This window comes from Saccharomycodes ludwigii, chromosome III (assembly GCF_020623625.1).
Source record: "Saccharomycodes ludwigii strain NBRC 1722 chromosome III, whole genome shotgun sequence".
Taxonomy (NCBI): Eukaryota; Fungi; Ascomycota; class Saccharomycetes; order Saccharomycodales; family Saccharomycodaceae; genus Saccharomycodes; species Saccharomycodes ludwigii.
This window is the reverse complement of record NC_060202.1, coordinates 1,668,720-1,690,471: the sequence shown is the minus strand read 5'-3', so window position 1 is coordinate 1,690,471 and position 21,752 is coordinate 1,668,720. Positions and strand designations below refer to the sequence as shown.

The 21,752-nt window shown below is 31.4% G+C and overlaps 7 protein-coding genes across 7 annotated transcripts; 1 reads left to right on the top strand and 6 right to left on the bottom strand.

Annotated features, from left to right (window-relative positions):
* Positions 1-69: 69 nt before the first annotated feature.
* On the bottom strand, positions 70-1,656 carry SHS1 (septin SHS1; the record flags this gene model as incomplete). The annotated part of the gene is made up of 1 exon (XM_046077638.1): positions 70-1,656. The coding sequence occupies one exon, from the start codon at positions 1,654-1,656 to the stop codon at positions 70-72; it is 1,587 nt and encodes a 528-aa protein (XP_045935434.1).
* A 772-nt stretch (positions 1,657-2,428) lies between these two features.
* Positions 2,429-4,540, bottom strand: SCDLUD_002996 (uncharacterized protein; the record flags this gene model as incomplete). The annotated part of the gene is made up of 1 exon (XM_046077637.1): positions 2,429-4,540. One exon carries the CDS (start codon positions 4,538-4,540, stop codon positions 2,429-2,431), a length of 2,112 nt encoding a protein of 703 aa, XP_045935433.1.
* A 2,097-nt stretch (positions 4,541-6,637) lies between these two features.
* Positions 6,638-7,345, bottom strand: SCDLUD_002995 (uncharacterized protein; the record flags this gene model as incomplete). The annotated part of the gene is made up of 1 exon (XM_046076655.1): positions 6,638-7,345. One exon carries the CDS (start codon positions 7,343-7,345, stop codon positions 6,638-6,640), a length of 708 nt encoding a protein of 235 aa, XP_045935432.1.
* A 1,312-nt stretch (positions 7,346-8,657) lies between these two features.
* On the bottom strand, positions 8,658-10,373 carry SCDLUD_002994 (uncharacterized protein; the record flags this gene model as incomplete). The annotated part of the gene is made up of 1 exon (XM_046076654.1): positions 8,658-10,373. The coding sequence occupies one exon, from the start codon at positions 10,371-10,373 to the stop codon at positions 8,658-8,660; it is 1,716 nt and encodes a 571-aa protein (XP_045935431.1).
* A 2,963-nt stretch (positions 10,374-13,336) lies between these two features.
* SCDLUD_002993 (uncharacterized protein) lies at positions 13,337-14,419 on the bottom strand (the record flags this gene model as incomplete). Its single annotated transcript, XM_046077636.1, has 1 exon — positions 13,337-14,419. The coding sequence occupies one exon, from the start codon at positions 14,417-14,419 to the stop codon at positions 13,337-13,339; it is 1,083 nt and encodes a 360-aa protein (XP_045935430.1).
* Positions 14,420-15,499: 1,080 nt separating this feature from the next.
* CDC13 (telomere-binding protein CDC13) lies at positions 15,500-18,427 on the bottom strand (the record flags this gene model as incomplete). Its single annotated transcript, XM_046077635.1, has 1 exon — positions 15,500-18,427. One exon carries the CDS (start codon positions 18,425-18,427, stop codon positions 15,500-15,502), a length of 2,928 nt encoding a protein of 975 aa, XP_045935429.1.
* A 556-nt stretch (positions 18,428-18,983) lies between these two features.
* Positions 18,984-20,887, top strand: SCDLUD_002991 (uncharacterized protein; the record flags this gene model as incomplete). The annotated part of the gene is made up of 2 exons (XM_046077634.1): positions 18,984-18,993; positions 19,272-20,887. 2 exons carry the CDS (start codon positions 18,984-18,986, stop codon positions 20,885-20,887), a joined length of 1,626 nt encoding a protein of 541 aa, XP_045935428.1.
* Positions 20,888-21,752: the final 865 nt, after the last annotated feature.

The window sequence follows — 21,752 nt, the reverse complement described above, 5'->3', positions numbered from 1 at the left end:
TATATAAATATTCTAATTCTAAAATCTACCCTCTGGGGAACAGTTGGCATGTAACTACTTGTAATGCCCTCATTTTTCTTGCTTGATAGATGCTAATAACTTTTCTCTTTTCTTCAAAGCAGCAGCTTTATTTTCTAGTTCTTCTATCTTCCGTTGTAATTCACGTGCACTGTTTTCTTCCAATTCCTGTAGCCTTTGTTTTTTGGACAAGATACGCTCATGTTGCAAAACGTACGGCAACGTTTGAGAAATATCTCTCAATTGAGACTTATCTGGCCTACTATTAATGCTAGAATCCACACCAGACTCCACTTCTATTGAGACCGATTGGTCATCTTCTCCTAATTTAGTGTGGCTCTGTAAAACCAAATGTTGAAAATTACTTAAACTTGGTGCCTCGGATTGTGGACGAGTGTTAATGTCATTTTCTGGCACTGTACCTGCAGTAGCTAGGCTTCGCTCCTCTACCTTTTTTGATACTAAACCAGTATCATGCCCATCTCCATTGGCAAGTTTCTTCTTACGTGTTATGGTTGAAGACAATCTTTCTGATCTATAATTTTCATACAAGAAATTAGCAGTGGTATCCTTGAAATCCTGTAAATGTGAACCAAACAAGACTTTTTTCAATAAAGATAAATCACTGACGTGAGGATCGTCAACTTTGATTTTGTGATCAGCCCATGAATATTCTCTATAGTATCCCTTCATTGAGGAATCATACAAATCAGAACAAATGATAGCAAATGGTTGCAAATTTTGCAAATGCTTGTTTTCTTCCAAGGTCTCTAAATCATCAACATCATCATCATTAACATCCTCGCTATATTCATATCCATTATCACCACCGTCGGTGAAAAATTTATAGACGGGTACGTTATAAGTTTCCAAATCACGAACAATATTGGTTTTAAATTTTTGTAGTTCTTTTGGCGTTAGACTATCAGCCTTCGCAATGATAGGGAGTACATTGCTATATTTGCTTAATTTTTTCATAGTAACTACATCTAACTCTTTTAAACCATGTCCAGTAGGTTCAATAAAATATAAAACGACATGGATCCTTGTATCTTCAAACTTGGGGTTTCTTCTGATTCTTGTCTCTTCAGCTAGTACTAAATCAAATTGTTGCTCTAGGAATTTACAAATTTCGTCAAAACAAAAATCATTATCCAAATTCATACCTAATCCCCGAGTCATTAATAAATTTAGGACTAAAACTTCGTCATTAGCATCCGAAGAAGGTCCGGAACTGGGTGTGTCAATTTCAACAGTAGTGCTACATACGGAAAATCCTGGTGTTTGGTCGGCTATACTTGCATCAAAGGATCCGTATTCATCCTTAATTAAATTCGTTCCGGTAAATAACACATTCTTGGCCGGACGAGTGATTCTAACATATTCAGAATTCGTAACATTATTCACATTCGAAGTACTACCACCATACTGGTGCTTGAAAACAGAAGTTTCCAACAAATTATTTGCAAAAGTTGTTTTACCAACACCATCAGTACCGACCAATAATACGGAATAAGTTAAAGACCGTTTGTAATATTCTCTTCTTTTACCACTAATTTTCTTAACACTGGGTGGAGCAATACTTGGAGGAGTGGAGGTAGCACTATTAATAGTTAAGTCAGAATTGTTGCCGTTCATAGTAATCGAATTGGTTGTGATTATTCTCTGTTATGAATATCCAGTAAGAATAAATTTATTTCTTTTGTTTTGTCTTGTTTTTTTCCCGTTAGTAATTTTATTTGACTATAGTGCCTCTGCACACTTTATCAAAAAAAATAAAATAAAAAAAAAAGGAAGGGAAAAAAGTGAAAGATTAAATTTTTTTTTATCATTAAATAATGGATGCTTATAGGGCTAAACAGTAGGTAAGGTATATTATTAATTGAACTTTTAAATAAATTAAGAAAAAAAAAGGTATTATTGTATGTGAGCTAAGCTTTTTCATTTTTGGCTAAGAGGCATATCGTATAAAAGTATATATAACTTTTTTTTTTTTTTTTTTTTGTCATCTACGAATGAAGATGAAGATCAAGAAAATCAAGAAAATCAAGATAATGAAGACAACCCCGACCATATTAATCAATCACGAAAGAAAAAAAAAACTTTACTAAATAAGCAAATAATCAATATAAGAAATAATAACACAACATATATAAAATAAATATATAAATCAAAAAAAAAAAAAAGTATATATATATATATATATAAATTAATGCCAACATAATAACAAGTAAGTCACAGAAAAAAAAAACTTGGTTTACCGCGTTAATAATAATAATAATAATAAACATAGAGCTACAATATGTTTTTCAAACTGACCAGTCATAATATATATTCATAGATATACATACTAATTACAACACGTAAAGATAGAAGCAACCACAAAGAAAGTGATACTATAACAACATCTTCACTTGTAGGAATTAGAATAGGTATGGCCTTCGGATGACGTTGTAGTAGATGCATGATGACTATTGTAACCACCACTCCTTCTTAAACCAGTAGTATTTCCGCTACTACGAACTCCCAATGGATTTTTGGAAAAACTTAACCGGATACCACCTTTGTTACTATTGTTATTGTTGTTACCATTACTATTCCCTGATCTTGGTAAATGACTCCCATATAAAGTACCCAAAGCTCTAGTAGCATGAATAACATCTTCAAACTCGACGAAACACATAGGACCATGATTGTTTCCACTACTATTATTCTTATTACGGAAAGACAATCTGCGGAATCCCTTCTGAGTAGAAAATAGCGTACGCAACTCATGTTCAGTAGCATCAGGCGGTAAATTACCTACATACAAAGTATTACAAGGTGGATTTTGGTCTGCTGGATTAGCTGGTGGCGGAACACGTGCTAATAAATTCAAATCTTCCTCGGTAATACCACTTATTGTGGCAAATGTGGATGAAACAGAAGTTTTTTGTGGTGTGTTTGACTGGCCAGTACTTGAATTGTTATCGCTACGTGTTCTGGTTACATGTGGAAAGCCGTTGCTTAATAAATTGTTATTGCTACCATTGCTATTAGTATTGTTAGTACCGTTATTGCCTTCATTTAAAGCATCTGCAACGTCACTTAAATTCCCAGTGGAAGAAGATAAAGAACGAGTTTTATTCAAACCCAAGTGTATATTACCTCCCGCAGACGATGAAGCTGATGTATTATTATTTTTATTGTTATTAATATCATTACTATGTGTTGTATTGGAAGATACACTTGAGTTTACTATGAACCCATTAGTATTGCTATTATTAATATTGTTGTTTTGTGAACCAATTACATTATTGGCCGCTTTATTCATGCTAGTATTAATTATTGTTGATGATGATGATGATGACGGATTAAAAAAACTTGGATTTCTGGAGCCACTCCATTCCATCGTAGGAGTTTGGGGTTGTTGTTGTTGTCCAACAAAATTATTGCTCAAAGTTGTAGTTTGAGCTACCAACGAAGTATTGTTAGTATTGCTGCTGCTGTTATTATTATTAAGACTATGATGGTGGTTTGAGCTATTCCAAATATTTAAAGCATGCAAGTCTTCCTGTTGTTGTTCCATGTACAAAAATGCTTTTCCTGGATCATATGATTTCAATGGAGTACTAACCGCAGTAGTATTATTAACACCATTACTGCCTGTTGTACCGCTGCCAATCATAATATCATTTGCTGAATGATGATGTTGTTGAATATGACTATTATTAACATTAGTAGCTTGAATGCTGTTAGAACAACCAGTGTTAGAATTATTAGAAGTAATACCATTGATAGCATTAGTAACAGTAGTGTTGTTGTTGGTGGTGGTGGTGGTGGTGTTGTTGCTGTTATTGTTACCAGTAGTAATATTATTACTATTGTTACCTGCGTCGAATGGATCGGAAAATGAAAAAATAGAACGTTGTTGTAGCAAACTTGGCCTTTTACCAGAAGTACCAGGTGGTGATATTACAGAACTTGGGCCATTACTGGAAGACGGTTGTTTAAACGCAACTTGCTGAAGAGTTAAACAATCAACAATTTCTGCAAATGACTTGAAAGGGAAAAATTGGCCAAATAGAGTTGATTTGGATTCTATCAAGTTGGCATATTGAATAACTAAATTTAAGGAATTGAATAAAGCCCTAATAACTTTTTCGCCGTTTTCTTGTAATATTAATTCAACATCTAAAACTCCTTGTGCTAGTGAAAAAACAAAATATGCTTCTCTATATGTTATATCAGAGGGTATATTTTTAATAATCAAAAAAAACTGACCTCTGTTTGTTTGCTGACTTGAAAATGAAAAATTATTCAACATATTTGCAAGTTGGATTGGCGGTTCTTGTTGTTGCTGTTGTTGTTGTTGCTGCTGCTGCTGCTGCTGCTGCTGCTGTACTGTAACTAAATGAGAATTATGGACAGGTGAAGTGTTAGAGGTGGTACTAGTTAGCAAATGCCCATTTTCTGAACTTGTTGATGATATAGTTTTGTGAACACCGTAGCCAAAGGCTGTTGTTGTTCCAGAAATATCCATTTGTGGTTGATGAGTTATCAGAGGCATTGATAATATTTTTTTTTTTTAGTAAGCCTCGTTACCTTTGTGTTGTATTCTTTTTGTATTATATGCCAAATGAATCTATACTTGTAATAAACTAAAATGTAGAAAAACCCCAACTATAAATTATTGCAATATTAATTGACGATGATTTCCGTGGCAAAATGATAAATAGATATATAAAATGTAAAATAATGGGGGATGGGGATAAAAAAAAAGAAAAGAAAGAAAAAAGGAAATTTGAGTGTTTTTTTTTTGTTTTTTGTCTTTTTTTTTTTGTTTTTTTTTTTTGTTTTTTTAGTTAGTTGTTTAGTTTGTTAATATAATTTCTTGGTTTGAGTTAGTTGTGCAATAGAGGAAAAAAAAAAAAAAAAAAAAAAAAGAAATATATATATATAAATATGAATAAAAAACCAAGGGGAAAAGAAAAGGGTAGTTTCTACGTAGTAGTAATTTTTGCAGATACCTTTACTGTTGCTAGTATTCTTGTTAATTCTCTTGGTGTAACTGTTGGTGATGCTTCTTAATCCTTTAGTATATATTCACAACTAAATGGGAAGAAAAGAAAACAGAAAAACAAAAACAAAAATAAAAAAAAAAATAAACAAATAAAAGAAAGAAGAAAAAAAAAAAGGAAAAAAAAAAGAATATTGGTGATTTTTTTTTGTAATTGAAAGAAAGGAAAATAACTATATTAGAGTTAAGATTATTCAAAAAAAAAATATGGAGAAGGTCAGAGGGAAAGTAAGAGTGAAAGTAAAAAGAAAAGAAATACTCAAATGTATAAATGAAGTTGCAACACCTCAAACATGAGCAAAGGTAAGAGATAAAAAGAAAGGTAAAGTAAAGTAAAAAAAAAAAATAAAAAAAAAAAAAAAAATAAAAGGTAGAAGAAAAGGAAGAAGGGGAGGCAAAAAGTGTTAGCCTTTCCAGAGGTGAGCAAAGCTTAAAAATTGAAAAATAGTTTTAATAGAAAACATTTGAGAGAAAAAAAAAATAAAAAAAATTTTTTTTTTTAACGTTTTAATAATATTCTTTATTTATTTTGGTAATTCATTTCCAGCATTACACAAATACACCTTCGTACAAAAATACTTGGATTAGTTTATTTATTTATTTATTTATTTATTTTTTTTTTTCTTTTTAGTGGTTACATAAACCTCAAAAAAATACCTGAACCATTTTTGCTACGCTTTTATTCAGCATATCAATGATAAAGCATATAAAAATAAAGCATGTTGATTAAAAGCCTAAATAGGAAAAACAACAACAACAACAAAAAAAAAAAAAGGTACTTCTCCCTGCCTTTCCTAAGTCGCTCGCGCAGATACCATCACTAATGTCTCAGTAATAAAAGCAATGGGTTTAAATACAAGCTTAAAATGTACTCAACCCTTTTTTTTTTTTTTTTTTTTTTTTTCTAATTTTTAATTTCCTGAGCAACGTATTATTTAACTAACCTGTACCTTTAACGTACACACAGAATACACTGCAGATCAAATAGAAAAGTATGAATGACACAAAAAACAACTCTACCTGGTAATACCAATTCACCTCGTGCTGATACATACGCTGGCTTAAAAAAGAACAAGTTGCGTATGTGAAAAAAATTTCAGCACAGCTAAGATAATAATAAAAAACATCATAACAGTGTTAATCTCATATAATGTATTAAATAATGACAGCAAATGAAAGCAAATAAAAAAAAAAAAAAAAAAAAAAAAAATGTACGTAGAGCAAATGGGAAAAAAAAACAAAAATGCATATTAATCTATATAATAGTCTCTTAAAACCGTAAATGAATTTTAACACGGGTATCAATATTTTATTTAAAGTTAAAAGATTTTTTTTTTTGTTTTTTTTTTTTTTGTCTTTGATTTGCCAGCAGTGTTTGCAGAATTATCGCACAGCAGAATCACATATGTGGTTAAATAAACATACTCTCATGCGCTTTATAATTATCTTTTAAAAGCTTATTCAAAGTAAATAGCTATCATCTTATAAAGGCATAGTTTCTCTACCTTTGGTCATTAATAGATAATTGGATAATAAAATTTTCTTTATTTAATCTTATTTTTATATCTTCCTATCTAAATTGCAACAGGAAGGTGTTTCTAACCAGCCAGTGTAATCCCTTTTGTTTTGATTGTAATCGTTGGAATCAACGTGATCATACTTTGACGGAACCACAGCTGGTGCCGCGTATATCATTTTTAATAACTGTTGTGTATCTAAGCAATCTAGTAAATTTTTTATAATTCGTTGTTCATTTAACGACAAGTTTTTTTGACCCAAATCTATAGAAGTCGTAGAATTGTTATTGCCAACATCAGTATCAAATGTAATATTAGATAAATCCATTGGAAGAATACTATTATTTTTTTTTTCATAATAGTATTCATTTTTTTTATATTTTTCCTGTTTTCCCCCTTTTGTTTCCTTCTTATCATTATTAATAGATTTGGAATAAAAACGTTTTACATCATTCGTTGGCATGTCAACGCTAAAAACGGAAGAAACAGTGGATATCTGGCTGGATCTTCTACTGCTAGTAGTACTATCAGTACTACAGTTAGTATTAGTATCAGAATAAAGATTTTCCTGGGTGAATAGTAGAGTAGAATTGTTTTTTAAATCAAAAGGTAAATCTTTTCCAATGTTGTTGGTATTAGTGGTATTATAAATAAAAGAATTTGACAATTGGATTTCTGAAATGGGTACAGTTTGCACTGACTTTGATAATAGCAATGAAGTTGAGGTCAACTTTTGTTTAATTTCAGTCATGTTATTACTATTGCCATTATTACTGCTTATTTTAAATTTAAACTCGCCACTTGTTGAACCTAGGTGCTTAAGATTCTCACTGTTGTTTTTAGTGTTTGCACCATTGGCAGTGGTAAAAATATTTGTGCAATTTTGGCTGTTGCTATTGTTGTTTGGGCAGGGAGCAGCATTGTTGTTGATATTATTCGTGACATTAAGAGGTGTCTGGAGTTGTGGTAAAGATGATGATGGAGTGACATATTTGTTCTGGTAACTAGCATTAGTAAATTGTTTGATATTATTGGAGTTTCCGTTATTATTGTTGTTGTTAAAACTGGACACTTTGGTGTTTTTTTTTTTTTTGCTCTTGTTTTATTGTTGTTATTATTGTAAATGGAAATGCCACTGCTACCGCCGATAGTAGTTCGATTGTTAGTACCAGGAGAAGTCATATTGCTATTAGAACTGAAATTATTGTAATTTTTAACCATTTCTTGTTTCTTTGATTTTTTGTACTTTTATATATATATATATATATGTATATATAGAATTATCATTAAATAATGTGTGTATAGATATAGATATAGATGATAAACAAGAAAAACTTTGGAATATAACTAAACTGACCTTTATTTTAATCTGTAACACAAAAAAGAAATGGAAATGGAAATGGAAATAGAAATAGAAATATAGATGAAAAAGAGGGAGAAGATAAGTGATTTATTTTTAAGATATACAACAACGATACGTGTTAAACAAGCCACACATTTTTGACACGTTAAACACTTGGGCGGCTAAACATGATTTTACCTATGATTTTACCGCCAATTAAAAAACAAAATTAAAAAAAACAACCGCATCATTTCTATTACACCAAAATCAAAATCACGGAGATTTCAAATTTTGTATATTTATTTATATTTGTCGTGTTAATAATAATAAAAGACTTGTGCACCGCGGTCTGACAAATGTCGTTTGTCTATGCAATTGAAGAAAACTACAAACTACAAACTACAAGACAAACTAATAAACAATATAAAAAGAGTTTAAATCATAATAAAAAAAACAGTTTTAAATTAAAAAAAAAAAAAAAAAAGAAACGCGTCTGCCACCTCCAGGTTCACTGCCATTACCAAAAAGGTAGGGTACACTAAATATAATAATTATAAAAAAATAAAGTTTCTACACAAAGTAGCTAACAATACCATTTCAAAAGCAAAAAAAAAAAAAAAACCATTCCTGTGTATTGAAATGCATCATGTAGTTTCAAAATAAAATAAAATAAAATAATAAAAATTTAAAAGTATAAACCAAAAACATGATATAGTTAGCTTCACAAAATAGAGGTCTCTTTATTGGTTTGGTTCCCAATCTTCCCATTCATAATACCGGTTGTACTAGCTGTGGCAGTAGCATCTCCAACATTTTCAGGATCGTTTTGGTTATTGACAATACTTCTGGGGACTGACGATTTGTCATTAGCACTATAATCAGTTTTAATGTTATCAATACTATAAGTTGGCTTAGAAGGATCAACTAAGCTGTTACAATTGCCAAATTCCCTTCTATTTAAATCAATTGATTCCTTAAGTTTACGGGTGGTACTATCATTACCAGAAATAGTATTAGTTCCATGGCTGGTAGATGTCGTCAATCTATTAGTGCTTATTTCATTACTACTGATACTAGATTTTCTTCTTCCTGAACTTTTAAAGGCATCCACAATGTTGATTTTTTCACCCAAAAATGTACCAGTCGTTGTCTTTGTGGAAGTTTTGTAACCAACATCGGAGAACTCGGTATCATTAAGAGGCAAATCAGATGAGCCTTTAGATGATTTCCTTGAACGAGTATTTGTACCTTGCAAGGTATTCTTATTGTCAGTAGCATACCTATTGTCCTCGTTGGAGGTAACTGCTGGCTTGTTAGTAGAAGTTTGATAGCCAGCAGTATCATTAAGAGGCGAATCAGATGGGCCTTTAGATGATTTCCTTGAATGAGTGTTTGTACCATACAAGGTAGTCTTATTGTCAGTACCATACCTATTGTCCTCGTTGGAGGTAACTACTGGCTTGTTAGTAGAAGTTTGATAGCCAGCAGTATCATTAAGAGGCGAATCAGATGAGCTTTTAGATGATTTCTTTGAATGAGTGTTTGTACCATACAAGGTAGTCTTATTGTCAGTACCATACCTATTGTCCTCGTTGGAGGTAACTACTGGCTTGTTAGTAGAAGTTTGATAGCCAGCAGTATCATTAAGAGGCGAATCAGATGAGCTTTTAGATGATTTCTTTGAATGAGTGTTTGTACCATGCAAAGTAGTCTTATTATCAGTAGCATACCTATTGTCCTCGTTGGAGGTAACTACTGGCTTGTTAGTAGAAGTTTGATAGCCAGCAGTATCATTAAGAGGCGAATCAGATGAGTTTTTAGATGATTTCTTTGGATGAGTGTTTGTACCATACAAGGTAGTCTTATTGTCAGTAGCATACCTATTGTCCTCGTTGGAGGTAACTACTGGCTTGTTAGTAGAAGTTTGATAGCCAGCAGTATCATTAAGAGGCGAATCAGATGAGCTTTTAGATGATTTCTTTGAATGAGTGTTTGTACCATACAAGGTAGTCTTATTGTCAGTACCATACCTATTGTCCTCGTTGGAGGTAACTACTGGCTTGTTAGTAGAAGTTTGATAGCCAGCAGTATCATTAAGAGGCGAATCAGATGAGTTTTTAGATGATTTCTTTGGATGAGTGTTTGTACCATACAAGGTAGTCTTATTGTCCTGGTTGGAGGTGACCACTGGCTGCTTATTAGTTGCTTTAGAACCAGAGTAATTCCTATTAGTACTGGCAGCAATAGGAGTACTGATTTGTTCTAAGTTACTATCGTCATATTCATCGTAATGGTCACGACTAGCAGTCAAATTCTTGGGAGAATATTTTTTACCTTGAGCAATATCACCAGTTAGATTGTCTGGAGAATTATGTAAGTCACGATCATAATCATTCACGTACTTTGGAGAATTGTAGAGGTTGTTATCATCATTCATACTAGAAAAATTGTCATTGTTATTAACAACTTTGTTGCTTTCTTGTGTGTTTGGGTAAGTTACATCGTCCTTTTTGTCCCTATAATCAACCTGTTTATTTCCATCAACATGATCAGTCTTTTCATTCTGATTTTCATTCTTGGATAATCCAATAGCTGATAAAGCACTGTTGAGCCATCCGCCACTGCTCTTGTTATCCTTCTCTGTTTCAAAAGTTGGATTACTAACAGTCTTACTTTGATTGGCGTCGGTATTGTTATGTGATCTATCCTTATTGGATCCATAGGCACCCTCATAACCGCCGTTCAAAGTACCTGTCCCAGAAGTACCATAACTTTTGTTTGGATTTGAAGTGGCTTTAGCATCGTGCTTAAATTGCTCATCAAGCCTGTTTTTAACCTCAGATCCATAATTTGGAGAAGAAGAAGAAGAATTTGAAACATCCTTTTTTCCATTATTAAGGCTTTTGTTTAAACTATCAGTGGCACTGTCTTTTTGTTTTTCTTGAGAATCTAAGACAGGATATTGCTTATCATAATCATAATCATAACCTTTGGTGGCACTCTTTTCGTGATCAACGGTGGAACTAGTTGGCTTAGCAGGAGTCTTGTAACTTCCAGAAGAAGAAGAAGAAGTGACGAAGTACCCAGGAGTCTTTTCCAAAGTGCTCTTAATTTCATGTTCATGGCTTTTATTAATAAAATCATCAGTATCATTAGCAGTAGCAGGTAAAGTTTTTGAATTTACCAAATTAGGTTTTTTGATAGCATTATCGACGGCAGTTGCCTCAGAATTCCAGGTTTTACTTGTTTGTGCTGATGGATTGGCATTCTGATCGTTCTTGAAATAACTGGAAGTATTGCTATTGGTGTTTAGTTTTTGATCATTATCAGTGTTTCTGTGAGTATTGTTATAATAAGTAGTGGCATTGTTTCCAGCATTAGTGTTACCAGAGGAAACAGTGTGATGAGCAGCGGCAACAGAAGCAGCAGTAGCAGCGGCAGCATTTTCACTGTCAGACAAATATTTGTTAGTACCTCTGTTGTTAGCTGGAGCTTCTTGGGTAATTTGTTTAGATTTGGCAGGTGTTGCAGCTTGAGAATGACTGTTTTTACCATCTTTATTATAATATTTTGTGGTAGAAGTTATGATGGTAGTCTTCACATGGTTAACGTCTGAGTTATTAGACCCAGTATTGGAATTAATATTACCTTGATTCGGAGTCTTTTCTTGTTTGTCATTACCATGTTTATTACTACCAAAATTTGCAGTGTTTGGATACGCATCATGTCCTAAATTATTACCGCCTTTAGTATTCTGTTGTGATTTAGCAAAAGTCTTGTAAGCTTTATTTTTTTCTAATTCAGGCAGAGTGGCAGATACTGTGGAAGAATTCGGATTTAAAATAGAATCATACTGGTCTGAGTGATTAGTCCCATTATCATTCTTATAAGAAATGCCAGTATTGTGTTTCTCTTCAGATCCAATTGGAACAGTAGTACTGGCAGTAGCACCCCCGTCAGTAGCGGTATATGGGTTTCTGTTACCACTTTTCGACTTATGAGTAGAACTTTCAAAAGCAGAGGGTTCAATTCTTTCAGTGTAATAGGTAGTAGGTTTATAGTCGGTGGAATTAGGATTATAACCAGCCTTGACATCAAGGTCTGATGGATCATGTTGATGGTGCTTTTTTTGATCATGATCATGATCAGCAGAAATCCCAGACTCTTGTTGCTGTTTAGCTTCGTACCGTTGTTGACCTTTGGGTTTGTGTTCAGAACGTTGATCGACAGCTTTACCAGTAACATTATTATATCTGGTGTCAGTCAATCCCTCAGCCCCTAGCACAGTAGTGGCACCAGCAGTTTCTTTGTGATTATACCTATTGACATCATTACCATCAGACTCGGTCTCTTTAGAAGAGTATTTCTCTTCATTTTTAGGAACTAGTCCATTAGTGCCTTGACCCAAGCCATTTTCGGAATATTCTTCTATGGCTTCTGTCCCACCAAATTCCTTACGGTTGTCGCCTCTTTCTTGTTCATACTTGTCATGAGGATTAGTAGTGGTACGGTTCTGGTCATTATAACCGGTGTTAACAGTGCTAGAGTTAGGATTTGTATCATAAATCTTCTGTTGGTCGTCCACTTTTTGATGATCATCATCGCCGGAATGGACAACTTTATTTTCAATATTTTTCAGAACTCTGTATTAGAAAAAAAAAAAAAAAGGAGGCAAAGAGAACTAACTTAAATAGTTATTAGCTTTAAACGTAGATTGCATTCGTCCAATTTATAACTCGACTGGAATTGAGGTCTGTCCCTTTCTTTTTTCACAACATTTTAATTTTGAAGAATAGAAAAAAGAGTTAAAAAGAACCTCGATGCAGAAGAGGACAGCAAAATACAGCTCAAACAAACAAATATTTAAAGAAAGAACATAAAGATAATATGATGTAAATGTTAGTAAACAATGAACTGTAAGATATGATATAAAAAAAGAGGTATTTGATTAGAACTCTATAAATAAAATTTTTATTCAATCTTTTTTCTCCCTCTCTCTTTCTCTTGTTTTCTGTTTTTGCTTTTTCTTTTCTTTTGATTTCTTTGCTTATATTTCTATTCTCTTTTTTTCTTGGGTATCAAATATCGAAAACCTTAAAAAATTGGTTCCCTTGTCAATTAAAAGTGAATATAAAGGCCTTCAAAGCATTTAAAAAAAAAAAATAAAAAAATAAAATAAAAAAAAATAAAATAAAAAAATAAAAAAATTCAAAATTATTCTGATAAATTAAATATTACGATAATAGTGAAAATAGAAAATGAATAAAAGTAGAAATAAAATTAAGCAAAAAAAAAAAAAAAAAAAAAAAAGAAAAAGAAAAAGAAAAAGAAAAAAGAAAAAAATAATAAATAAAAATTAAAGTAATGTTACAGATTTATTATCATATTCGACAACTCATCCTAAGAGGTATCTTTGTTATGACTTGCATTTTGTAGGAAAGACTTTTTATTGGAATCTGAAGATTTCTGTTTCTCATTGTTATAAGTAGTTACAACTCTAGGATTCTGCTCATCATTAATAATAGCACCACTATTATCAGTGTTTTTACTACTCATCATATTGGTCTTCTTTATAACTTCAGGGTCTCTGTTAGTTTTTTGGAAAGCGATCTTGCCAGCACTAGTGCGAGTGTTTGGGTTAGCCGGTTGCTGATTGATATTAGCTGTATTATTATTGTTATTGGCAATCTGGTTATCCTGCAGATTTTCAACTAAAGGATACCCAGAAGAGTTTGCGTCATTAGTAAACTTTTCATTGTTCTCACTAGAAGAAGTTTCGTAATCATAATTCTGTGCCTGTGTATTCTTTTTATTACCATATATGTAGCCTTGTCTTTGACCCTTCGCAATAATCGTTGAAACTGGATACCAGAAAGCACTAATGGTTAGTAAGGCAACAGTAGTCCAGATAAACGCAAAATTCTTAACACCCAATTTAGCATGTCTGTTGTCGTTTTGAAAGGCATTCCTACCCTTGACATAGCATGCAGTGAGTAAGCATGCTGCCAAGGTGATGAAAAACCAAGATAGCCAAACAAAAACGGAAGAACAAACCAAAACAGATGGGATCGAAAAGCACAAGGCCAAAACAGAAGGAATAAGTGTACATAAAATGAAAAATAATCCAATCAATAACATAGCCCAACCAACCCTCGATAGATAGTAGTAAGTTTTTCTATGTCTAACAAAAGTGCTTGGCAAGTTTGCGGATGTATTAAAATTATCCCTTGGAGAAAATGGATATCCGGCCATTCTAGAAGAACAATCATGATAGTTTCCGTTAGTAAACCCACAAGACATATAATTCGTCCATCTCGTAGTATTTTGAGCATTTCCTATATTCTGAGTATCTGCTTCCAACCAATAAAATTTCCCCAATGTTCCGCTACTCCTACCACCGGACAAGATTGTGAAAAATGTTAACAAACCTGCACCTAATATAAAAAATAAAATTAAAAAATGTACAAACTTTTTGATTCCCATTTTGATATGTATGTATGTTTTTTGTTGGTTTGTTTCGTTTTCTTTTTTTTTTTTTTTTTTTTTTTTTTTCTTTCTTATTTCTTTTTTGGTTTTTTGAGATGTCTTAAGTGTCTTTTGTTTATAAAATAAAACCGACCAAATAGAAAAAAAAAAAAAAAAGAAAAAAGGAATAAGGGAGATAATTGCAAACAAGGTCGGTCTATATATAATGTTCATTGAGTTTGTCCAAATCAAAAAAAAAAAAAAATTGAGGAAATAATATTGACAGAGAATTAATTCGAACAATTTAATTGCTGACACGTTCTTCTACTTGTGCATATTCTTCATCCTACTTTCCAGCAATATACAATTGAATAATTGAGAAATTGATGAAAAAGAAGGGAGGTTGATTCATATAACAATAACAATTTTTTTTTACTACTTAAACTGTTTAAAATGAAAAATGATAGCTTGAATATAAAAAAGTTGATATTGATTTTTTTTTTTTTTTTTTGTATCCTTAATTTTTTTTTTTTTTTTGTTTTCTTAACATGTAAGTACCTGTAAAGTTATTAAAAACAACATTAATGCACACTAAATGTTTTATGTGGAATTTTGATCCCCTTTTTTTTTTTTTTTTTTGGTTAGTGTATGCTATTACGTATTCTATGCATTGTTAAATTTTGCTCTTTTTTCTTTTTTCTTTTTTCTTTTTCTTTTTTCTTTTTCCTTTTTCCTTTTTCCTTTTTCCTTTTTCCTTTTTCCCTTTTTCCCTTTTTTTTAAGGGTTTTTGTCAGTGGGTAAAAATAATAAAAAGTTGCTATTGTGGAATCTCCCTTACTTATTTTTATTTCCTCGTCTCCTTCCGCACGGCCTTATATAAATTATAAATTCTGTCACTAAAAAGAAAAAAAAAAAATTGTTAAAATGTTAAAATGTTTTTCAACAATTACATCATACGAACATAATATGTAATGTACGAATGTTTCACTGCGCCAAGAAAAATATACTTGTAATTGAACTAGAAACGAAAACTTTTTTTTTTCTTTCTGCCCTTTTATTGTCCTTTCTAAAAAAAAAAAAAAAGATATTACATAAGCCCTAAGAAACACTCATCAACAGTTCCCTCAATGTTTGTTTCACCGGTGCCCATATTAAAATATTTGCAGGATGATCGTGGCTACCAACCGATATTTGAGTGCGTACTACATAAATTGAAACTTCTTTTCCAAGCAAATTATCAAGAGAGGTTATTCTGCAACCTTCAAAAAAATATTTTAGATTATCTTCCCCCCATATTTCTACAGATAACATATTTTTTGGATCTATAAGGGTATTGTCTTTTTTCCCCTCATCTCTACCATAATTAGAATCTATCATATGGAATTTCAATGAAACATTTCTATCTTTGTTATATGAAACGAATTTCCCAGTTACCTTGAAACATGTTTTTTCATCAATATAAGTGTATCTATTTAACTGAGAAATAGTTTTTATTTCCTTCCCAAGTAGATATGGTCTCTTTTTGGAAATATCAAAAAACACTTTTCCATGTAATAAAGAAAAGTCTGTTGTTAAAATGCTTTGATGCCGATATTCTTTGTTCGCATTATCATTGGAATTGCCAGTATCGGTAGCGTCGATAGAATTTTTTGGCGAAGAGTCCATTTTTTTTGTAACGATTTTAACATCCGCTACATTGTAACCTTTCGAGTCTGGATCCCATACAATAGGCATTATTTGTCTAATTACATTAAACTGTTCCATAACAACGGATGGTGGGATAGATTTCAGTAGTTTCCTTTGTAATTCAATAACGCGCCTCTTATCTTCATTATGAACTACGCTTTCATTGGCAATGATCCATATATCGTCCGCCGTACCTTCTAGACATCCATTATATTCCTTAATCCTCATATCAAATCTACAAATAAGACCCATTCGGGAAATATTTCCTTCGCCTTTCCCATTTAACATAGAGGTAAAGGGGACTCCAGTACAACATTTAACACGGCGGTCAAATGCGCGAAACTTATCTGGATATACCACCAGCCTAAATAGCTCATTTCTTGGGATGGGTCTATTTTCTTGAAACATAAAATCGTAATTAATATACGGATAATCTAGCATTTTATGAGAGGTAAAATCGGTGAAATATAAATAGTATCTTGAATTCATATTTTCCACACCAACTAAAAATCCAAACACTGAAGCTGAATGACAGTTTTTGGTGTCTATATCTTTAACTTCTAGTACCAGCTTCTTTCTAAATGGGCGCCTTTCATTTTTAAAAACTGTTGGTGCAATTTCTAAAAATCTATGATCAAGGTTTAAAACCCACATATACGTATTATAACCTTCTTCAAATGTCTCCATACATTTAGTAATATTTATATCATATAAATCGCCAGTTGTGAGTTTATTTAAGAGAGTTTTCAATACAACGGAATAATCAATGGCTCCTTCATGGCTTTCTAGTTTAGTGCCAATTAAAGAAAAAAACTTGCTCACATCCAAAATGGTAACCTGTATGACATCTACATTATAAAGTAAGGAGCTATAACCACGAACTTTACTAAAAACTGGTTTAACCAAGAGAATTAACTCATCCAATGTGGTGATATTGGATGAAAAGTATGGATTCGGTAGCACCCCAACTATGGTTCCTCTTAGTTTAAAGGTTTCCCCAATATCGCATGAAATCACGCTAGTTTCAGGTACGTAACAAGCGTCCAACGTAGTAGTGGTTTGTAACGTGGCATTCGCATGGTTATTGCTGCTTTTAAAATAAAGGTGATCTCTATATTTTTTACCTACAGTTGAATTTGAAGTATTGGCCACATTTGTATTATTGGTAAAATTAGAATCACATTTTTTTGTTTGTTCAGACGAATGTATTGATAAAGCTGGCTTTAATGCTGCGTCACTGGCTAGAGAAGGAGTAAGAGGAACAATTTCAACGCTAGAAGTCGCATTAGTAGTGGCGGTAGTGCTAACAGCCTTTTCAGTAGTTTGAACACCCAAAGATATAAAGTTTCTGCGAAACAAGCTATGATATAACTTTACCTCATCATCAATCTTGTTAAAGGCTTTTTCATATGTATACTCTCCAAAAACTGCCTTTAAGCTGGAATTTTCCCCTTCAGCACCCATGTTATCTATAGCGCACCGCCGTTGTTTACATTGAAGTTCTTCGCTACTCGATGAGTATAATAACCCACTATCGCTAATATCCGAAAATTCCCTTTTTAAACTTTCGGCATTTCTAGTTTGTGTGTATTGAGAATCAAATTGTTGGCTTTCTAGGTTGTTTGGAACAAATAACAAGTTATTATTTGGAACAAATGGTGGAGTCGATGTTTCCAGTTGTTTTTGCTCCTCTTGCCGCCTTTGTAAAGATGCTAGGCTATTTTTCAAATTTACAGAAAGAACTTTTTCTCTATAACAGTTCATTCTTTCATCAAAATTATACAACTTAACAAATTTAAAATCACATTTAATATCCTGATCCATTCTAACTAAATTTTTAAAAATCCTAGCATAAGTTTGCTTTTCCTGAATATCATCAAGTCTTACTACCAAAATCGGTTTAAAATTTACCAAATATATGACACACTTTGAACTTTCGACTGTGAAATCCGCCTGACACCTTAAAAAACATAAATGTTCTAAATAAATATTTTGTTTATAGAAGGTGGTGTTTATTCCAATATCTGGAAAGGTAATATCGTAGACCTCCTTTAAAATATTTATCAGGTTAATGGAAAGACTATTGGATTCAGTATTAGATACAAAACAAGTATATTGTGATTTATCATTCTCCAAATTATCAAAGGTACCAAATGTTAAAATTGTGTTTTTCCCAGAAATAAACTTGATACTTTTTAGAACAGCTACGAAAGAGATGTGAAGTGTATTAAAGTTTGGAGTATCTGAAGCAAAAGACTGCAAATCTGTCGGTTTTGATATATAAAGTCGCTTCGGATCTACATCTAAACCTATTATTTCTTTCTCTTTCTTTATGATCATAAATTGTGAGGACTACTGCTCGTTACTTTTGATTAATTGATTATATTTTTCCAAAAATATTACTTTATTATAATCAATAATATATATATATATATATATATATATAATCGCAGATTTGTATTTGCTAGATGTTTTTACTTAATATGATGAGGGGAAGTAATTCGTACAATAATGAAAAATCAGAGAGGATACAAATGGTATAGACCAATAGGCACGTAAAATGTTTGATTCTTAAAGAATTTGAGTTTCTTTTATTTTCGTTTTTGTTTTTGTTTGTTTTTTTTTTTTTACGCATTTTGTAAATTGTTGTCCGAACAACATTTTACTATTCCGGTGTTTATCGTGTTAAATTTATTTTAACTTTAAAATTTCTCTTTTTTTTTTTTTTCTCTTTTCCAAGAATGTCATTTAGAGGTCAAGAGAAAGAAAAGGAAAAAAAAAAAATATATCTATAAACTTAGTTTTATTTTTATATATAAAAGCTTATCATGCCAATAGCCTTCTATTGTCGATATCAAACTTAGTGGATAACCCAAAAATAAATACAATAACGATAATGAAGAAACGTATGTTTATTTTTTTTTTTTTTAAGTCATTCTTGTATAATAAAAAACTTTTTAACCCAAGTTTCACAATATACTATTTCAAAGTTAATTTAAGTTCTTTTACTAACTATATACTGATTTGAAAATATTACATATATATGCATGTATTTTTTTTTTTTTTTTTTTTTCTTTTTTTCACTTCCTTTCACAACCAATTTTAGTAGGAGGAAAGAAATAAAAAAAAAAAAAAAAAAAATTAAATAAATAAAAAAAAAAATCTTAACCATATGTATGATTAGAGAGACTAAAAAAATTCACAAATAAAAACACTGGATCTAATTTCAATGCTCCTATAGAACGTTGCTTAAAAACACAATCTGATTATTATGAACAAGGTGTATATTTAGAAGAACAAGCAGAAAGATGGTTTTTATCTGATATTAAGAAGACTTTAAAGTTTATTTACCAAGCTTTAATAATTTATGATCAAGGCTTAACTATTAAAGCAGATTATATTAAAGATTCCTATAGTATCGAATATAATAGGTTAAGGTTGTTATTAAAATGTCATTCTGATTATATATGCGCAGATGGTTATATTAACATTATAAATTATGTGAAAGATTTAGATAAGGACTTACTTCAAGTCGTTTTCCCTGGGTTAAAGGCAATTATTTTAGGATTTGAAAATATGTATAATAAATACTCATATCAACAAGGAGAAAGTATGTTGAGCTGGGACTTTTACTTTAACTATTTAACGTGCTTATCAATCTACATTGATACAAATGAAGATTACCAAATTACCGGCGGGGATCTGATTGAACTTATGGCCAAATTTGTCACTTTGACTCAGAAATTGATAATTACAGAAATAGGATTTTTAGAAAATTTTTCAGCCCAGCATGCACAGTTTACTGATGAGGATTATGGTGATGAATCTAAATATGAGAAAGATAATGTAGATCAACTTAGGTACAATGTTACGACAGGAGATGGTATTAAAACAAACAAGGTTAGTAGTGGCGTTGTTGCAGCCAATAGTAATGCAGAAATTATGGAAATGTCGGATAATATTACTGTTGAGTCCTTAATAGAAACTTTGATTCTAGCATACAATTTTATATTTGCGGTATATGAGCTAACTTTAAATAACAGTGCAGAAAATATCAATTTAATCCAAAGAAATTATATTCAGGATTTTCTAAACAAATTCTATCTGCAACTAAATGATATTTGTGGAAATGCGATATTGAATGATTACAGGGATAAAAATATAGAATTGACAATGGCTATTAATTCTATCATGATGTTAAAAGAATATAATAACTTTGAATTGATAAAACGCAAGTTTACGGATATTATTGATAACGCGAATGCGACTGAGTTGGCTTTAGAAACTTTATTATATGGTATTGACTTTTTACAATTGATTTTGGATATATGTTGCAGTAATAATGGTGGTGAACATGATTATAGTATTTATACATGGGATGAACAATGGACTTTGTCTAATTTATTGAATAAATATTTAGTGGCGGCGCAAAAAAAGTTAACAATATTTAGAAATTCAATACTTCAGGGAACATTAAAGGATTCCGATAATCAATTAAGCCCAACCGTTTTCAAATTATGTGAGGTAATGATTAATAGGGCAACGAACGAAGAATTTAGGATATTGTTACAGATAAATAAACAAGAGGGGAAAGAAAAGCAGGCAGAAAATGGTGAGAAAAGTGCTTCTAAGACAATAAGTATTTTGAAGAAAAATAGGGTTATATTGTTAACCAATGCTAAAAACATAGCATCTTTACCATGTGGTTTTAGAGAATACATTAATAATAAATTGGAGAGAAATTATATTTTTCTTCAGGCCAATGACGCATTGGAGTCCTTGGAAAATCAAGGTTTATGAATGTAGTGTTTAAATTATTATTTTTCTTTTTCTTTTTTGGAAATAAAGGTTTGTTATTTGTAGTATTATTTATTAAAGCACTTTTTATATGGTAAAAATGAATTGTACGAGAGAAAGAGAGAGAGAAATTTCATTTTTTTTATTAGAGATTTGTGTATACGTCATATCGGTAAGTTAAATAATGGCTGGTTGAATAAAAATAGTCAGACCAGCCATGGCTTGCATGAGGTGGGAAGCGGATGGTGTGTGGGTGTGGGTGTGGGTGTGGGTGTGGGTGATTGGAAGAGTGAGGTAGAAAGACTGAGGTAGAAAGACTGAGGTAGAAAGACCGAGGTAGAAAGCAGCTGACAGAAAGCGAGCGACATACATAAATCTGTTTTATTTTTGTGTAGAACAAACAACTTTACACGTTTGTTTTATTATAATATATGATTAAAAGTGCTTGTTCTATTAATAGATCTTAGATCATACTAACCAGATCAAAAAAAAAAAAAAAAAAATATAATTAATATTCGAAGAACGTTTAATTCTTATACTTTAATTTTAAAACTTCAGGGTTTTTCTTTTTTCTTTTTTCTTTTTTCGTTTTTTGTTTTTCTTTTCTTTGTCTATAAACACATGTATATATATGCTAATTATTGTATTTTATACACGTTTCATATATCTCGTCAAAAATTTTCACTTTTATTCTTGATTTAAACGGAACTTGAAACAATTTTAAATTTAATACATATATGAAGTTGGTGTTGAACAAACAAACAAACAAACAAAAAATAAAAGAATTATAACTTCCACCTTATCAACTAACTTACATTCAGCAATATATAATTAATTTATCTCATTAGTATATCCATCTAATAAAATA